At 41.9% G+C, this 18,640-nt stretch overlaps 1 protein-coding gene across 1 annotated transcript; it reads right to left on the bottom strand.

The window, feature by feature from the left end:
• Positions 1 to 913: 913 nt before the first annotated feature.
• On the bottom strand, positions 914 to 16,702 carry STEAP2 (STEAP2 metalloreductase). Its single transcript, XM_027749206.2, has 5 exons — positions 16,638 to 16,702; positions 11,966 to 12,487; positions 9,780 to 10,307; positions 7,870 to 8,034; positions 914 to 1,676 (listed from the first exon to the last, which is right to left on the bottom strand). The coding sequence occupies exons 2-5, from the start codon at positions 12,455 to 12,457 to the stop codon at positions 1,392 to 1,394; spliced, it is 1,470 nt and encodes a 489-aa protein (XP_027605007.1). The 5' UTR covers positions 12,458 to 12,487; positions 16,638 to 16,702; the 3' UTR covers positions 914 to 1,391.
• Between the last annotated feature and the right edge of the window lie 1,938 nt (positions 16,703 to 18,640).

Genomic DNA, 18,640 nt, shown 5'->3' with positions numbered 1-18,640 from the left:
TTATGTAATGCACGTAAATGAAGAGATGCCAAAGGTCTAAAATCCTATGTAATACTTTGAAAAAAATTTACACTACTAGTACAATACCATTTGCTTACAAGATGTACAATCACACCATAATTGAAACTGGGTTTGCATATTCAAATGATGGAATGGTGTAAAACCACAAAGAAATAAATAAACTGTACATGTGCAATACACTTGACCAAGTGCAAGGTGCTGCACCTGGGTTGGGACAACCGCTGGTATCCATACAGGCTGGGGGATGGAGGGATCAAGAGCTGCCCTGCTGAGGACTTAAGGGTGTTGGTGGATGAGAGGCTGGACGTGAGCTGGCAACGTGGGCTGACAGCCCAGAAAGCCAATTGTATCCTGGGCTGCACCAAAAGCAGTGCAGCCAGCAGGGCAAGGGAGGTGATTTCTGTCCCTCTACAGACACCACCTGCAAAGCTGCATCCAGCTCTGGGGTCCCTGGCATGGGAAGGACAAGGAGCTGTTGGAGCGAGTCCAAAGGAGGGCCACCAAGTTGCTTAGAGCGATGGAGCACCTCTCCTATGAGGAAATTGGGATTGTTCAGCCTCGAAAAGAAAGGGTTTGGGGGTGACTTTACAGCAGCCTTCCAGTACCTGAAGGGAGCCTACAAGAAAGCTGGAGAGGGCAGTGGCGTGTAGTGACAGAACAAGAGGGAACGGATTCAAACTGAATGAGAGTAGGTTTACACTGGTTATTAGGAGGAAATGCCTCACTGTGAGGATGGTGAGACACTGGAACAGGTTGCCCAGGGAGGCTGTGGATACCCCATCCCTGGCCAGTGTTCAAGGCCAAGTTGGAAGGGGTTTTGAGCAACCTGGTCTATTGGAAGGTGTCCCTGCTCATGGCAGGGAGGTTGGAACCAGATGATCTTTAAGGTCCCTTCCAACTCAAACTGTTCTGTGATTATATGATTCTGTGATCATTACAAATTAATTTGTTTCAAAACATGATTATGTCCTAAATTATTTATCTATATTCTGAACTCAGAAGCCTGGTTTTACTGGAAGAAATACTGCCCAGAAAATGTGGTATTAATAAACAGCACTCTGACACATATGCTCTAAGTCAAAGAAGTATCTGAAAAGCATAGTTATAATAAAATACTGTTGTGATGTAACTGTGGAAAGGAACATTAAAAAATTTTTGATTTCATAATAATCTGCTCTCTGTAATTCAAAACAAAAATATTTTTGTAGTTATCAGAAGTAATAGTCATCCAGTTTTAAACTTCTCATAGGTTGGTAGTATCATAGCTTGTACCATAGGCCAAGCAAGTGACTTTACTCCTACTTAACTTCTAAAAATACAAGTTTATGACAAAAAAACCCAAACGTGTACAACAGTGATAACAAATATCATCACATTACAGTTATCCTTTCCGGGGAGAGATGTGGAACAGACCCACTTACTTCTTCTATAACACGGCTTTTCTCCCATCCTCTTCGAATTCTCCTCAGTTTCCTACTTACACATGGCAAAAGTAAAATGATCTTACCTAGAATTACAAAGGAAGGCAGAACAAGGGCAAGAACAAAATTTGGAGGTGTATAAAATCTGTAATACTCTTCTTCAAAAGCTCTTTTCCATCCGTAAATCAGTACATGGAAAGTACTTATAAGCAGAGCAACGTATCCAAGTGTTGACTTTGAAAAAAAGAGAAAACAGGGAAAAAAAAGAGATATAATAGTACTCGGTCCTTCATCTGACAGCTCTAACCCATTATTTTAACATTTATTAGACATCATGTTAAAATCTCTTACCTATTCACTATATTAAATTAGCAATATGTGGTTGTAAGTTCACATGTTCTGAAAATCACAGACTGAACTGAGCACTGATTTACAGTGTATCTCTGCTAACATCTGTAGGCCTTTCAGTCAAAACTCAAATGATGTCTGCCCAAATCCTAAGTAATGGAAGTCAACTTCAGGATATGTATGCAAATAAGGAACAACTCCAGTGTAGTTACTGGAACAACATCCATTGTGATTGGAAATTAAGTTTCCCGTTTCTTAACTATGAGAATAGATCACTTCCAAGATGCCTTATTATGGAACAATGCAATTCTTCTGGAAGGGAAATGGGCCTAACACTGCAGATTTTTATCACTCTGAGATGTGCAGCTTACTTCTTCCTTACAAAGGCTTGCATCCACTTGTCTGACATTAGCATAAACCATGCCTTACTTTTCTCCATCAGCTCTTCCCAACTGGTTAATGGGAATATCTGAACTTCGGGGCTTGGGCATAACAGCACAAAACAATGATGCAGTTTATCATAAACAGGCAGTGCTAGATGAAAGGTGAAGTAGAAGGTTCCCACAGCACCCTGCAGAGGACCTCTTACCATGGAATCTAGAGCATGCCACAGAAGGTGGTGATAGTAGGGGTCACTATTTCTGTGAATCTGCCTTTTTAAGGACCCTGTAGTTGTAATGCTCTGAAGACTTGATAATTATTAAATTGTCAAATTTCAATTAAATACTTAATAAAGTACTAACCTTAACTTTCCCAAATCATGATAAAAAAAGACTACTATTCTTTTTGGCCCAAACTGATGTAATGACTAACTTGGTTGGGAAACATTTATAGAATATTATTGAAACAGAGAAAGAATATTAAGAAAGGTAAGCGGCTACCAAGGTATTGTTTAATTCCAGTACATGGAGACACAAAGAAAAACGCAGCCTATGGGTCTATAGTAGGTAGTGAAAGAAATAATTCCATCTACTTCAAGATTAAGCGATTTCTAGGGAAAGGAGAATGTCTGAGCTAATACTATTTGCAAGGATTCACAGATATAATGGTATAAAAGGAAAATACTTTTGTTGATTTCTTGGGATTGGCACCCTGTTGACTTGGCAATATTTATGCACCTTTTTTGCCAATGGTTTCAGGGCCTGGTTGTTAAGCTTTAGATATGCTGCACACTTCTTTTTTAAAAAGAACGATTTGCTGCCAAAATATTCCATAGGAAACACTGAGAGAAATACTTGTAGATATGAAAAGGGCATATGCGGTATCTGAACGGAAGCTCTGGTAAAAAGTTTGGACAGCAAACAATACTATCAAACCTGATGCTTTAATAAGTTATTGCAGATTTTTGCTGGTATGACTGTCCTGAATTCATAGTTGTTATATCACCGCCAACAGGGAGAAGGGCACAAGTGAATCATATCCCTCACTTCTTCATCAGGATTAATGATGAGAACTATAACAATTCTTGAAAAAGAAACAAAAGGGAAATCTTACAGAGTCATTTCCTTTTATTTTTTTAATTTTAGTGCTTATTTAAACTCAATTTGCAAGCTCTAGTTTTGAGATATCTATACAAGTCTTTCTATCTAATGGCAGAATAGAAGCTAAGAAGTACATCAGTATATTTTGAACTAACAACACAAGGACAAGAAAAACATACGATGCACCTTTACTAAGTTCTTTTTTTTTTTTTGCCCTGTGGCATGCTTCTTTGAAGTGGTGATAGGGCATGTGTTACTGTGCACTGGACAATTTCAACCACACATCTAATAATCTAACAAAGACATTCCTATAGGAGCTTCTGTCAGCTACTAATGCTATCTTCTTCTACCAGTCCCTTAATTACTGCCACCAGGTACTGGATGGTAACTTCTTTAAGAGTAGAGGACTTCTGAAAGCAGCAAGGAAGCAATACTTTTTCTTCACTAGTAAATTCACATGGGACAGAGAGCAGCAACAGCAGTGTAAATCTTGGGAACCCTCTGCCTAGGCTCTAGGATGGCTGCTGGGAAAAGGGGAAGAATATCTTTGGTTGTTTTGCTTCATTATCTTCCATAATACTGTGTTTCCTGAAAGTTGAGTAAGAGATTAGCACATTTCCTATGGACTCCCCAATCTTTTAGCTTTTCTCTAGGTCTTCCCTGGTTTGTTTCTTTTCCTTCCTGATCAATCTTTTAGCTAATATGGGAGGACTACTGATAAACTAGACAAACTGGCATTGTTTGGGAAAAGAACCAACAAAAGTTAGAGGAGTGGAAAAGATGAAAGAGAAAAATCCCTAAAATGTTACCAGAAAAATGTACATATATAGAGACAATAATCTGCTGTGGGGCAAATCTGTTTCAGGAATTTCTACCTTCACAACAGTTGAATAATTCCAAGCAATTTATATTTACGAAAGGTATTTTCTAAAGTCTACATTTATGTAAGATATACATTGGATTCCTCTAGTAACAGGATATTGCTAAACTTATAAACCACCTAGAGCAACTCTGATTGGAATCCTACCCATAAACTTGCTAAATACTCAGGCCTCAATCTTCTTTACTCTGAGGAAGAAGTATCCTATTCTTGTGGGAGAATCAAGGCAGGGCAGCCCTTCCTCAAAGCATATGCACAGGAAAAGTTTTAGTAATACTGTCTCCAAAAAGCTTTAGGATTGTGCTAGCAGAGAAAAGGAATGTCTACAAAAAGGTCAGCTTCCTATTACACAAATGGTTGAGTTGTGCTGATTTTGCTAAAAAACATAAAGCTCAGCTTTCAAAGCCAGTCTGCTCTGTCCACTGCCACTTTGAGTGATGGGTTTTGGACTTCAGCTTTTAGACTGGAAAACAAAAGCAGCAGTCACTAATGCTTACATTATATATTTACAGTTTAACTTCCCTCAGAAGACTGAAGGTCCAGTGCAGCACTGCTTGCAGACCACATTCTCCATTTCCTTGTACTTTATGTGACTGCTCAAGGACTGGTTTCAATAAATTCCTTTTTCTGTTTGCAGTGTGTTGGTTTAGGCTGTTTATTCTGCCTGCTATGGCAAAATATGAATTCTTTTGTATTTCTTGTCCATGTCTATCTTTGTTCCTTATCCAAATATGTTTAGAAGAAAAAAGAAGAGTACTGAAGTGGCATTTAAGCAAACCAATGCATTAGTTTATCAGCCCCAGCTTTCTTCCCTGCTGCTTTCCTTAGTAAGCTTCAATGCCTGCTAAGTTTCATGCTAAGTTTCCATCATCTAGGATCTCCTACTGAGCAAACTCTTCATCACTGCCTCGTTTTGTGGCTCCTCTATCCAGATGTTAAGAGTGTTTCTCTTTGAATCATGATGAAGTGATCAGATCTTTGTTTTGTACAGTAGTCAGCTCTGTACTGCAGCAATGCCGTTTTCTGCTGGTCTCCTAGCTCCCTCTAGGACTGACACAGTAACTTCCTTTTACACTATTAAACCTTCTCATATCTTACTTTGTTCATATTTATACTCTGAGGGAATGAGTGGAACCTGCACTGCTTGTCCTCTCAAAGTCCTTTTTCCCCAATGACGCAGGCTGAAATTTTTGGGGCTCCTGACACCTGTGCTGTGAAGCCAGGCTAGGCAATCTCCAAAATATAATTTGGGATATCAAAGACAACAATGATTTCTGGGCAGAAACATTCACAACTGGGGTTTCTTTACAGTATTATGAAGGCTGTGGTAAATTTGGTTTGAACCACTGTGGGTAGGGGAGATGCTACTTAGGGCTTGTACTACTGGAACGGGGCTAGAAAATCGTCTATACTGTGTATGTTAATAAATTCAGATTTTCCTAGTAGGACTCAAGACTGCATATGTCCTAGTGGTAAAACTCTTCAGAAGAGGCCAGACCCTCATTTTGATGAAACCGCATTTACTAAGATGAGCAAGCAATAGTATGTTATTCTCAGTGGGAAGTGCTGAGCTGAGAAACTGTCTGAGTGTGCAGACTGACTGATTCTTCATCCGTCAGAAGCAAAAGAAGTTCAGCAACTGTTGTGGCAAATCATCTGAGATTCAGGACTAAAGCTAGAAACATACTGCTTTTCCCAGCTAAAAGAAAAGCAGCATTGAGATGGTGGGCTAGTAGTTCCATTGTTTGTCCCTCTGACTTAAGAGAAGATTAAGAAAATGAAGTTCAAATTTGCTTCATCTTACTGCACATCAGTAGAAGAAAAATATAAAAGACAGTAACTACTATGATGTTCTATCTGTTCTACTTGCATACTGGGTACAATGAAGCTTGTGCAGAAATACAGACTCCTTTTACTTTCGTAAGGAATCAGTGAAAGTCTATTTTCTGATTAAAAAAAAAAGGCGACTTTTTTGGACAAGTAATAAAGAACAACTTACACCCTGAGAAGTAATTAATGACAAAGTAAACTATCTTTAATATTCATTAACTTTAAGGAAATTTTTAGTAGTTCAGTGTTTTTTTGTGATTAAAAATTGCAAATGATAATAATTAATTACTAATATCAGTTTCAACTGTAACATACCTCCAGAGCAAAATACTCATAGATGATTCATTAGAGTTCATATTTGTTCAAATTTGGAACTATTTTGACTTGTTTACAGTGGAAATAACTGCAGTAAATATGATACAATAAAAAATGCCCATGCAGATATACATCATTGTGGTTGTTGTGTGGGTTGATTCAGTCACACAAGCCCGAAATTTGAGAAAGGAAAAATAAGACACAAATGCTGTGTTTGTGTCTGGAAGTCATTACTGGATAAAGACATCATGTCACTCACGAGTGAAAACATGTTTTTCCCTTTTACACTAATATTTTAAATCACCCAATAGCAGTACCATTGTCCACACACAGAGAACTCCAGATGGCAGGGATGTTGTAACAATACAATTGGTATTTACTTGCTCTGAAGGTTCAGAGCCAAGAGTATGGATAGACAGTTCTGTCAGGATAACTCTACTTTGGAAAACTTTTCAGCAAACTTTTTGTAGGTCTACCTGCAGTGTTCCAGCAATGGAAACCCAAGGGGAAGGGAAGACATTACCTTACAGACAGAAGACCTCAGACACCTATAGCCATTGAAGAGTTCCCCACCACTCCCTTTAAAATGTCTGTAAAGTTAAACCCAAGCCCTGAACAGTAAAGTCAGTGCCTGTGTTCTGAAGCGAACAGGACTAAGAATTAGTCCTATTACACAATATTATTACAATGGCTATGCTGAAAAAACTGTTAATCAGAGAAGACTGATTTAAGACTACATTACTGAAGTCAAAGTCAGAAAACAAAATACAACATAACAAAAGCCCAAACTGTACACACTTAAGAAATTTTCATCAGACCAAATCCTAATAAAATTTCCTATACCTGACTGCTACCTAAAACCAATGGCAACTTTGTGTAGAAGCAAATATTAAGCTGTTTATTAAAGCTGATATTTCTCAGTATTTTATGTTGGTTAGGCCTGCCTGTTTTAGATACTTATCTGAGGAAGGAAGGCAGCAGAAGGTGTGCCAGAGCCTGGAAAAGCCACTGATTTTAATAAACAAAACTTCATGTTTTACTAATGGGTATTTTCAGCTAATGGAAATAATGCAGTTGAGAGCTGTGTCAAGTCCCACACAGTGGAAGGGAAGCAAAACTAAATCAAGGACACCATGGCTGTCAGAGACCTGTGCAATAAAAATCCTGTAGGACAAATTAAGTCTTCAATTTTAACAGTTGTGTGCATCTACATATAGTAGTATCTCATCAGTATCACTGCCTTTAGCAAGTTTGTCCAAATTTATCTAATTTGAATTTAGCAAGAAATTTTAACACTGGAAAAGGAATAGATTAGTGATCATTTGGTCTTAGTTATGTTGATTATTTAAGACTAAGAAGTGTAAAATGTAAAGTCCTATTCTAACATTTATGAAATGTTTTATGTGCCTTCATGGTAATATATTTGCTAAGTAAGGATATGTTGTTTTTATTAAATTACCAGAGAGGAAAAAAAAGCTCTTGTCACGTAACAATTTGCTTTTGTTTATGATCGTGATCATGATCGAGGAATTCTTGTTAACAACAAACCCCCATTATTCAAAAAGTAACACACCTGAATAAAACTGAACTCCCTCCAGTTTAAGGCACTGTTTACTGAAGGGATGGAAGTTACTGCCAGCAAAGAAAGCAATCCAAGACTCATTATTCCAAAGGAAATATACATTTCAATTCGCCACACTTCTTCCTCATTCCAAGAATTTTCAACATTTGCATGAACCTGATGAAAAAGAAAAAAGGAAGAACTTTATTCTACAGAATATTAAAAATACCAACAGAAGTTATTTTGCAGACTTAAAAGTCCACAGTCACAGGACAACTATAAAATGGGGTCAAAAACTTCAGAGGTTTCCTCATGTCTCAGAGAAAAACAACTATTTCCTTACTGCTGGGACTGGCTCTTGCTAGATTAAAAATATATTAAACAAGGAAATTTAGATGTTAAACGAAACTGTAACATTATAAGCCATTTACAACAATTCTGTTATAAAATCAGGTAATTCTGCACATTCCTATGCACAGTAGAAAAGCAGATGTATTCTTCAGACCCAGCAAATTTAAATTCCGTACACAAATTGAATAAACCTGCAATTTGTTTTTAGTTTGTTACATTTGGAAATAGTTTAGCATAATTTCCCAATTTTGCTTTATCTCCCTAGTCCAAGCTAGTTTGTCTCTTTCACTACTGACATCAGATACACAGAATATTCTGAGTTGAAAGGGACCCAAAAGGTCCAACTCTTAAGTGAATGGCTCACAGAGGGATTGAGCCCACAACCTTGGTGTTATTAGCACCAGGCTCTAACCAGCTGAGCTAGTCTCAGGGTTCTCATTAGAGAGCTTTACCAGAAAAAAGAAACAACTCAGGACCTTAACAATTAAGAAGCTTGGATATTAAACTATTTTCCACTTTCAGGTGGACTATTGCAATATGACATGCCTTGAAAGAGGTTCACTAGCAATATTAGCAAGTGAGAGTTTTACAACATCATTAAAAGCAACTTCTTAGTAAAAGCATCAGTGGATCCTTTAGTATTACTAATTCTAAGTGTGAACAATTACAGTTTCTTGCTGTCTTCCATAGTTTTGCCCCTCCTGTCTTTCCCTTAAGCTCATTTTTTCATGCTGGCCCTTTCAGAGTTTGTGGACCCAATCTCTGTTAATTTGTTCCATTTGATTTTATTTCCTTAGTGCGCTGTCCTTTCTGTTCTATCACACCTCTCTTTCCCACAGATTTTATGGGCAGAATGGCAATGCTGTTTTTCAGGCAGTGCTGCTTCTCTGCTACTTTAAAGGTGACAGTAAGCTGCCTCACTGACAGACAGGAGAATCAGACCCCCTTCTAAAAGATGACAGATTTGTCGGAGACTGTTTCAGGGTTATGCAAGACCAATTGTTCCTGGGAACTGTGAGTCAATCTCTATTGCCTGCAAGAGATTATGTTCACAGAATTTTAAATGAATAAAGTCATTTTACCACTGGTCCAAAATGTTAAAAAGTATCAGCATTTTCTTTTCCTTTTTTTTTAACATAGATGTATCTGTAATAATGATCACAGTACCTACCCTTATACTTTTCGTACTCTTAAATGCACTTATGATATACCTACTTCCCCCATATGTTAAGTATACATAGAGGGGAACATACCTCAGAATTTTCCTGCTGTTGCTCTTATCCTGTCTATACTACATTCTCCTTGTGTATATTACTATCAGGACTTTCAGCAGGACACGTCCTTGACTCCCCCTACCACACAAATGTGACTGCAGTTTGACCCACAAGCTGAGCAAAATGCATGGAAGTTTCTTTTAGTCTCCTTACTTGGCACCAGCTGTGCATAAGATAACACAATACATTCTGTGCTGAAACCACTAGAACAAACTAAGAAAACGTATATATTGTATTCAGGAGCCATATGCACACAGCAAAGGCCTTTTTGGCTCACTGACCTAAAGACTGTCTCACCTGTTGATACGCCATGTTGAGGAACAGGTACCGCTCCGATCTCCTCATGGGTAAGCACAGGCTGTACACCACGTGCACTGTTGCAAAGAAGAAACTGAGCAGTCCAAGCTGCTTTCGACATTGGAGCCAGTTGTCCAGCCAAGGTGGAAACCGCCGATACTTAGTGCCATAGTAAAGCTGGTAAGCAGCTGCAAGAAGTCCTGATAAATACACTAGAGAAAGTAAAGTGATTGCAACAATTGGCAGAGTCTTGTTCACGATCTCAATGGGAATCTTGTAAAAGTCGCTCTGCTGGTTTCTCATGTATGGATGGATTACATCTCTGATGAACGAATAGATGAAGAAAAATGTTGCCAGGCTAATAGCAATCAGTACAGGCCCCTTCCACAGGGTGAACAGTCGCAGAGGCAAGTTTTCAATTTCCCTTGAAGATGTCAATGCCCCCACATCAATAGGAATAAAACTGAGCTTACGGGCAAGCTCAATAACTTGATGGCGAGCCTGAACATTGTTACTGCATATATAGACCTGTTGGGAAAGTCAAGGCAATTGTCTGTAGTCACAGAAAGAGACTCAAAGGTAAAAAATCCCCAACAAAACCCAACAAAAACCTTAAGGTCCTTCAGATCAAAACTATGACGCTACTGCTAAAACTGTACACTGTTATCCCACCTCATATCACCAAGATGAGAATGAAATCACATAAAAATCCAGCCAAAGTGCAAATATGCCCATTGATTTAGCAAAACAGTAAGCAAAACAAATTGGCTTTATCTTGGCGTTACTGATGAGCTGACTGTGGGATGTCCTGCAATCTGCACACTGAAACCCCCCATACTGAAATGTCTACAGGACTGGATTGAACTTGAAACAATGGCTAAAAGGATTTCAGAAAATCACAAGTTCTCTCAAAAATACAGGAATCTTGAATGATGACCCTAAAACAGCTGTAGCATAAACAGAATGCAAAGCAGAGAACTATGTAATCTCTCGATATGTAATAATTTTAACTTCATTTCACAATCCAGACTTCCACGGATTCCAGATTTGAATGTTTATCAGCAAAGATAAAAACTAGAAGCCAGATAATAACTAGTTCTAGAGACCAGTTTATTATACAGTGAAAAAAATGCACTGCTACAAAGTACTTTAAGGTTCTTTTAAAATTTACAACGGGCTATAGTTTACCCAACACTGTTTGCTGATCATCTGCTTTAGAGCAAACATGATCTGTTTTGACAGAAGTGAATTACTAACAGTGCAGTGCTATTCTGAAATAGGATAAAAGGAGTCTGGAGAGGTTATTTTTAAAATTACGCTAATTCTGTATTAATTGCATTCCATTTAAATCTACCTGAAGAGTCAGAAAACTCAATTTAATCTCTCAAAGTAGTCACCACATTGCACCAGTCATTTCTCATGTATTTCTCAGAGCCCATAAAGCTGTGAAGGACTGGATTCCTGCATAGGCTTAAATTCTTTGTATCACTTCAGCAAAGCATGAAAAACATAAAGATGCCTTTTCTATATGCAGGATGGATTTAGGGAACATACTGGGAAGGAATTTGAACATGATGTTCTCAAGTAGTCCTGGATCTAACGAATGTGTGCCTCCTTCTGTTTCCTCGTATTTATGATTCTGGGGCAACTAAAAGCTACAAAATTTCTTTCAATCCCTTTGCTGCTATTTGAAGCAAGTATTTTTAGAAAAGTTGACTCCTAAGCCCTGGGATCAGGAGCTCAGATTTCTATGCATCTTTTTCAATAGTTTATCCCAATACCGAAACTCAAATATACTGGGAAAGACTGTCTCTATCCTTGTATAAAGCATAAGGATAGACATGAACGTATTTCCTATGGAAAACATTAAGACCCAACTCCTCTCATCTGTATGTAGTCATCTAAAGGTCATCTGTCTACTCTAGGATCATATCCATGTTTCCCCTGCAATCTCTAAAGATAAACAGGCAACTCAGGGAAAAATTCAGACCACTTAGTCTATGTCTTACAATGGGATGAACTCGACTCTGAAAATTTTACTGGCTACTAAAACATAGGCTAAAGGCCCACCCAGCATATTAGGTAAGTCAAGCAGAATGAATCCCATGAGTTCTGGCTGCTTACATTCAGTTCCTGTCATTTGCATCTTACAAGAAAGTTAAACTTATACAAATAATAGCACTTACCTGTCTGCTGGCATCCTTTGGTCCTAACTGCAGTGACCAAGCTGAAATGACATTGAATCCTTTGACAATCAGGGAATCAGGAAAAAGTGATGCCAAATACTCTGCATTGGAGTCCGGATATTGGTCTACTCTTGTATTATTGCTGACATCAATCAGAATTTTACCAGCAAGTAAATGTTTGAGGTCCCACAAAGAGATGTAATGTTCTCTGTGTATGGCTACAAAAATGATGTTTGTTTTTGCTACTGCATCTTCATGATGAGTGACATCAACCACATGGGGAAAGAACTCAGCAGCATGTTTAGGGTTTCTGCTTCCTACAACCACATGGTACCCACATCTGATGAGTCTAATTGTCAATGACTTAGCGAAGTCTCCACTTCCAATGATGCCTATTGTGACCTTACTGGCATCCTTGATACCATTAGCAACATTTGGTAGAAAAGTTTCATTGAGGTTCTTGGGACTCCCCATCATAGAGATTGATTCCATATTTCCAAGACACGAAACCTACAATGATTTCTTCAGGGGGTAGGGGGTGGAAGAGAAAAGGAAAAAGAGAAAACAACAGAAGGAAAAATGCAACATCATACAATTATGAGGCATCATAATCCATAAACACCTTTGGAAACAAAATCTTTGGTTCTAAGTTCCATATTATATTTTCTTCTTAATAAAGTATGTACTCTTCAATTTTGTCTTGCAATGTGTCACTAATAGAAGGAGCAATAAGAAATATAAAACACTTCAAGCACTTCAATAATACAGCTCCATTAGTAAATAATATTTCTTTCATCTTCTCCTATTCCCTCTTCCACTGCCCTGGAATGGTAGACCACAAGATAACTTTGGGCTTGTGAAACTAACAGTCAACAGAAAAATGAGAAGAAATATGTTAGAAAAACTGGATAACTAAGGAAAATGTTAGAAAGTAGAGAGCACTGGCCTGGGATTGGTGTGAGGACAGTGAGTTCATGGAAGTTGAACTCCATTAAAAACTTATCAGGTTATTACTGTGATATCCTCTATTGGTCATGAAGGAAGGGATGCAAAAGTCTCAAAGCTGCAAATGTCATGGCTACTACCATGACAGACATCCAGCTGTCAGCCTAGAAAATGGGCTGCCCACATGGATCCAACGGCAAAGACAACAAGGGAAATTTATCAAGGCCTAGTCGTGAGATCACTAATGACATTTCTAGGTCAGACTGCTAGGTCTGGCCAAGGATGTATAAGGATTAACTGTGGATGCAAGGGCAGAGGATTCAAGGCCATGGGTCACAAATATGCTTAACAGAAATTTCTGACCAGGTAAGTAAGGTAAGTCCTGGACACAAACACATGGGACAGCATTCCACAAAAAACTAATGGCAGGAAAAGACAGATTTCATGCAATAATAAAAGGGAAGATAGTTTTAAGACTCAAATTCAGTGCAGTAAGGGATGCTTTGAAGGACAGAGGCTAAGGTTCACTGGAAAATAAAAGAAATACTACTATATGTTTGGAGAGAAGTGGTCACAGAACTGCAATAAAGCTGTAACAAAGACATTAAAAAACAACCCCCAGTAGGGAAGTCTTCACATGAAACCACAGTTATGACGTAAGTGGTTATACACTGTTGTGGTGGGTTGATCCTGGCTGAAAGTCAGGTGCCCAAAAAGCTGGTCTATCGCTCCCCTTCTCAGCTGGGCAAGGGAGAGAAAATGTAACAAAAATGAGTTGAGATAAGGGCAGGAAGAGATCACTCACTAGTTACTGTCATAGGCAAAACAGACTTGACTTGGGGAAATTAACTGAATTTATTACCAATCAAAATTGGAGCAGCAAAACAAATTCCCAAAAAAGCACCTTCCTCCCACCACTTCCTCCTTCCTGGGTTTAACTTTATTCCCAATTCTCCACCTCCTCCCCCAAAGCAGTGCAGGGAGATGGGGAATGGAGGTTCTGGTCAGTTCACCACATGTTGTTTCTGCTGCTGCTTCCTCCTCAAGGAGAGGAGTCCTTCCCCTACCCAGCATGGAGAGTCCTCCATGCACTTCTCCAACTTGAGTCCTTCCCACAGGCTACAGTTCTTCACAAACTGCTCCAGTGTGGGCCCCTTCCATGGACTGTAGTAATTCAGGAAAAAGCTGCTCCAGCAGAGGTTCCCCACGGGGTCACAAGTCCTACCAGGAAACCTCTCCACAGGTCCTGCCAGAAGCCTGCTCCAGAGCGGGCTTCCCACAGGGTCACTGCCTTCCTTCGGGCATCCACTTGCACTGGTGTGGGGCTCCTTCCTTCTCTGCTCTACCAGGAACCTCCCTGGGCTGCAGGGGACAGGCTGCTCCACCATGGCTGCACCATGGGCTGCAGGGGACTGTCTGCTCCAGTGTTTAGAGCACCTCCTCCTCCTCCTTCACTGGCCTTGGTCTCTACATTGTTGTTCCTCTCACATATTCTCACTCCTCGCTTCTGTGGCCACAATTACTTTTTCCTTTCTTTATCCTACCTATATTATCCCAGAGGTGCTCCCACCATCGCTGGTGGGCTCAGCCCTGGCCAGCTGTGGGTCCCTCCCAGACCCAGCTGGCATTGCCCCTCCAGACACAGCGTAAGATTCCAGCAGCTGCACACAGAAGCCACTCCTATAGCACTCCACCCCCCTCCTGCTACCAAAGCCTTGCCAGGCAAACCCCATACAATATTAGAACAGGAATGAATTCTGGAAACGAAGGAGGCAATGAGGGAAGGCAGGTTAACAAGCAGCAAAGAGATCCAAAGGTTGCTGTTTTGAGAGCAATCAAAAGCAGAACACATAGAAAGGAGGAACCAAATGAACCTCTTCCTGAGCCACCATGCAAGAGGTGATATGATGGTACCTAATCATCAGTGGGGTACTTTACCCAGCCATTGGCTAGGAATACAGCATGTGTGGTGAACAACCTCCCACAATTAAAAGTAGCTCTGTGTTTCAGAAATTGGAGGAAGCTACTAAAAGAGTGGGTACTTTTCATTTCAGCGTTGACTAGAAGGGAAGAACTCACTGAAACTGAACTCAGATGCTAAAGATGGAAAGCGATATGTAAAACTGACCACAAAGTCAGTATTCCAAGAAAAGATTCTAACAGTGAATCTTTCTGGCAGAGGCAGACCACAGAGATTTTTATGTACGGACTGAAAAAAGCCTTGACTTCTTTCTTACCGTGTGACCTGGAATGTATCTAACACATGACCAAACTATTTCCTGCACCATGATGGATTAACAGCTAGGAACATAATGAGAATGGCTGTATTTTGATCAGATAAGAGATATAACTGGATATGACAGAACATGCATGAGTTTACCATGTGATTACAGAGGCCCACCTCAGTTCATTCCATGTGACATGAAGGTGCTGCAAAACTTTGGGATTGAAAGGAAACAGCCATGAGGAAATGGGCTACCAGTACCATTTAACCTGCTGCAGCCCACTTTCAGTTTTAGTCCAAAGGATCCTTAGGAGAGCGCACATATAGGAATTGGACATGCTGAATTACTCTGGTGAGCTGAATTTGGCCCACTGGCCGAAGTTTCTCACTCACAATGTGAGTAACAGAATAAAACTAACAGACTTCATACAAAAACCTCAGAGAACAGGCTGACATGACTCTAAGGCAGGTAATCCAAGAGGTGAAAGAGAGCAGAGAGCTAGCAGTAACTGAAAGGTAACATTAAATGCACAATGGTAATTCAGAGGAAAGAGTGTGTAAGACTGTTTTAACTAAAACAGGGGAGCCTTAATGATCTGAAAAATCACACAAGAAATAAATAAATAAAAAAAGGTTTGTGTGCATGGCTAAGGAACAGTAAAAAAAGTTAAAAAGACAGTGCTATCGCGTAGGGATAAAATCAGAACAATGGCACAGAAGTGAGTTGTAACTAGTGAAGAACATAAATGGTAACAAGTAAAGGTTCCATAAATACAATAAAAAACAGAAGACAGAAGGCAAAATTTATAACTTCAAAGGAAAAGGAACAAATGATAAGTGATATAAAGTAGGACAAAGTGTTAAACATCATCTTTATTTCAGCCCTCAGCAGAAAAGTTAACTGTGAATGGCAGTGCAACGAAATTCTTTTTACAGGGAGACAGAAGGTGAGGTTAAAGTCAAAAAAGGTAAATTAAGAGTAAAGGATAAAGTTAAAGATTTTAAAGTCAGCAGACACATATGAAACCAACTCTTGGTGCTTAAAATGCCAATTAAAGTGACATCTTGAGAACTCAAGAGAGGACAAGACAGGCAGCACATTCCATTAAAAGAATGGAGGAGGAGGACTGAGGAAAGCAAAGACTTGTTAGCCTAACTTCAGCCTTTGGACAGATTTTACATCAAGTTATTGAGCAATCCATTTGTAAATAGATGGGAAGCAGATGACAAGAAGTAGCTGAGGTGGGTTGTTCAGGAACAGACTACAACAAAAAACAACCTTCTTTTACAAAATATATGCCCTGAGAGTTCTAAAAAGTAAAAGAAATTACATAAATTTGACATTTGCTCTTAGATAAGCTAAGAGACCACCGCAGCGCTGTGTAAGCCAGACGGTGACACTCGTGAAAGATTGCTCTTGGAAAAACAACTGCTGGAGGAAAAAACCGAACAAGCGCAAGCCGGGCGGGCACTGGACGTGTGACCCCTGCCCCGGGCACTTACGGGGCGCGGGGATGGCGGGAGGCCAGGGGCGGGCCGGCGCCCCCTCGGCGGGCTGGCGGGCGGCAGCGCGGAGCGGGGATCCAGCGCAGGGCAGCTCGGCGGGGCCCTGGTCCGGGCCGGCATCTCCAGCTGCAACGACAACACGCCGTGACATCGCCCGCCCGGCCCCTCCGCCCCACGGGCACAGCCGGGGCAGTGCTGCCAGGCCCGCCCGCCGCGGGGCGGGGGCTGCCCGGCACCCTCGCGGCTGTGGGAGGCCGGGCCGCTCCGCTCCGCTCCGCGGGGCCCCGGTACCGCCAGAGCCTGCCCGGAGCCGGGGGCAGCCGTGGCGCAGCCGCCGCCACCACGATGGGCAGCGGGGAAAGCCCCGCGCGGCTGGGCCGGGGAGCGCCCGGCGGGGATGGGGCCCGTCCCGCCCCGGCGCCTCTCACCTCCACCCGCCCGCCAGGAGCTCCGCGCCGCCGCTCCTCCTCACTGTCCGGCCCCGCAGTGCCGGGCGGGCGGGGAGGCGGTGCCTCTCCTGCCGCCGCGACCCGCCCCCTGCGGCCCTTCCGCCACGGCCGGCGGGAGGCTGGATGGATCCGGGGGTCTTAGTGGGGAAGACGGGTCGGCCCTGAGTCGGCAGTGTGCCCTTGCTGCCAGGAGGGCCATCGGTATCCTGGGGTGCATCGGGAGGAGTGTGGCCAGCAGGTTGAGGAAGATGATCCTCCCCCTCTACCTGGCTTTCATGAGGCCACATCTGGAGTGCTGTGTCCAGTTCTGGGCGCCTCAAAACAAGAAAGTCAAGGAGCTACTGGAGAGGATCCAGCGGCTAGGTACAAAGAAGATTAGGGGTCTGGAACGTCTCTCTTATGAGGAGAGACTGCAGGAGCTGGGCTTGTTTAGTCTGGAGAAGACTGAGAGGGGATCTCATTAATGCATGTAAATATCTCAGAGGTGGGTGCTAGAGGATGGTGTCAGACTCTTTTCGGTGGTCCCTAGTGATAGGATAAGGAGCAACGCTCATAAATTAAAACACATGAAGTTTCACCTTAACACAAAGAAGTGACAGAGCACTGTCAGTGCCAGACTGCCCAGGGAGGTCATGGAGTCTCCCTCTCTGGAGACACTCAAAACCCACTTGGATGTGTTCCTGTGTCACCTGCTCTAGGTCACTCTGCCTTGGCAGAGGGGTTGGACTAGGTGGTCACCAGAGGTCCCTTGCAACCCTAACAATTCTGTGTTTCTGTGATTCTGTGACAGTACCAGGGGTCAGCAACACGTGGGGAGAGGGGTGTGGGCGGCCCCGCAGTGCCCTCAGCCCCAGCCATCATCATTGCTCCAGCCCCAACCCCTCTGGCCTGCGCAACACCCCCAGCACAGGCAGAGCCAGACCTGGGTCCTGCTGACACAGTGCAGGTACCGCGCGGGCACCTGGCCGGTCCCCAGGCAAGCTCACGGCCCTGAGGGCAAAACGCACCTCCCAGACCCTGCCCTGCCTCCCCTGCCCTGGCCCAGGTGGTTCTTCAGCAGGAACCCACCACCAGCCTCCTTTCCTTATCCTCTCCTGGCAGAAGGGTGCTGCTGCAAGTGGTGCCAGCTGCAGGGCTGCAGGTGAGGGATCAAACCATCCTATGTCACAGAATGGCTGGGTTGGAAGGAACCCAATGAGCATGAACTGGTTGTTCAGATCTCCTTCCAACCTGACTGAATGTTTCCAACGATGGGGTATCCACCACCTTTCTGGGCAGTCTCTTCCTGCTTTTCACTACCCTTTCTGAGGGGGTGTTGGGTGAGTGGGGATGGGGGTGTGGGGAGTGGGGATGTCACTCCCCATGTTTCACTGTGTGACCACTGTACTCTGTGCAGGTGGGAGTCGTGCTCTAATTTCAGTGTTACACAAAATGAGAAACACAGGATTCAGCCACATAAAAGCAAAGCTAGCCCCAAGATCTGAATTCTATGTTGTTTGACAAGGAAATTTCCAGTTGAAGACAAATGGAGCTTTTTCCTGAAAAAGCTTC

Source organism: Pipra filicauda, unplaced genomic scaffold (assembly GCF_003945595.2).
Source record: "Pipra filicauda isolate LSUMZ 115617 unplaced genomic scaffold, ASM394559v2 scaffold105_size2325265_pilon, whole genome shotgun sequence".
NCBI classification, from domain to species: Eukaryota; Metazoa; Chordata; class Aves; order Passeriformes; family Pipridae; genus Pipra; species Pipra filicauda.
This window is presented reverse-complemented; position numbering and strand designations above follow the sequence as displayed.

Excerpts from the sequence above, each read along its gene's own strand:
- STEAP2 (XM_027749206.2), bottom strand. The coding sequence starts at position 12,457 with ATGGAATCAATCTCTATGATGGGGAGTCCCAAGAACCTCAATGAAACT. Across the intron at positions 10,308-11,965 it reads CAAAGGATGCCAGCAGACAG|GTCTATATATGCAGTAACAA; the intron begins GTAAGTGCTATT and ends CTTTCCCAACAG. Across the intron at positions 1,677-7,869 it reads GGGAGTTCAGTTTTATTCAG|TCAACACTTGGATACGTTGC; the intron begins GTGTGTTACTTT and ends TTTTTTTCAAAG.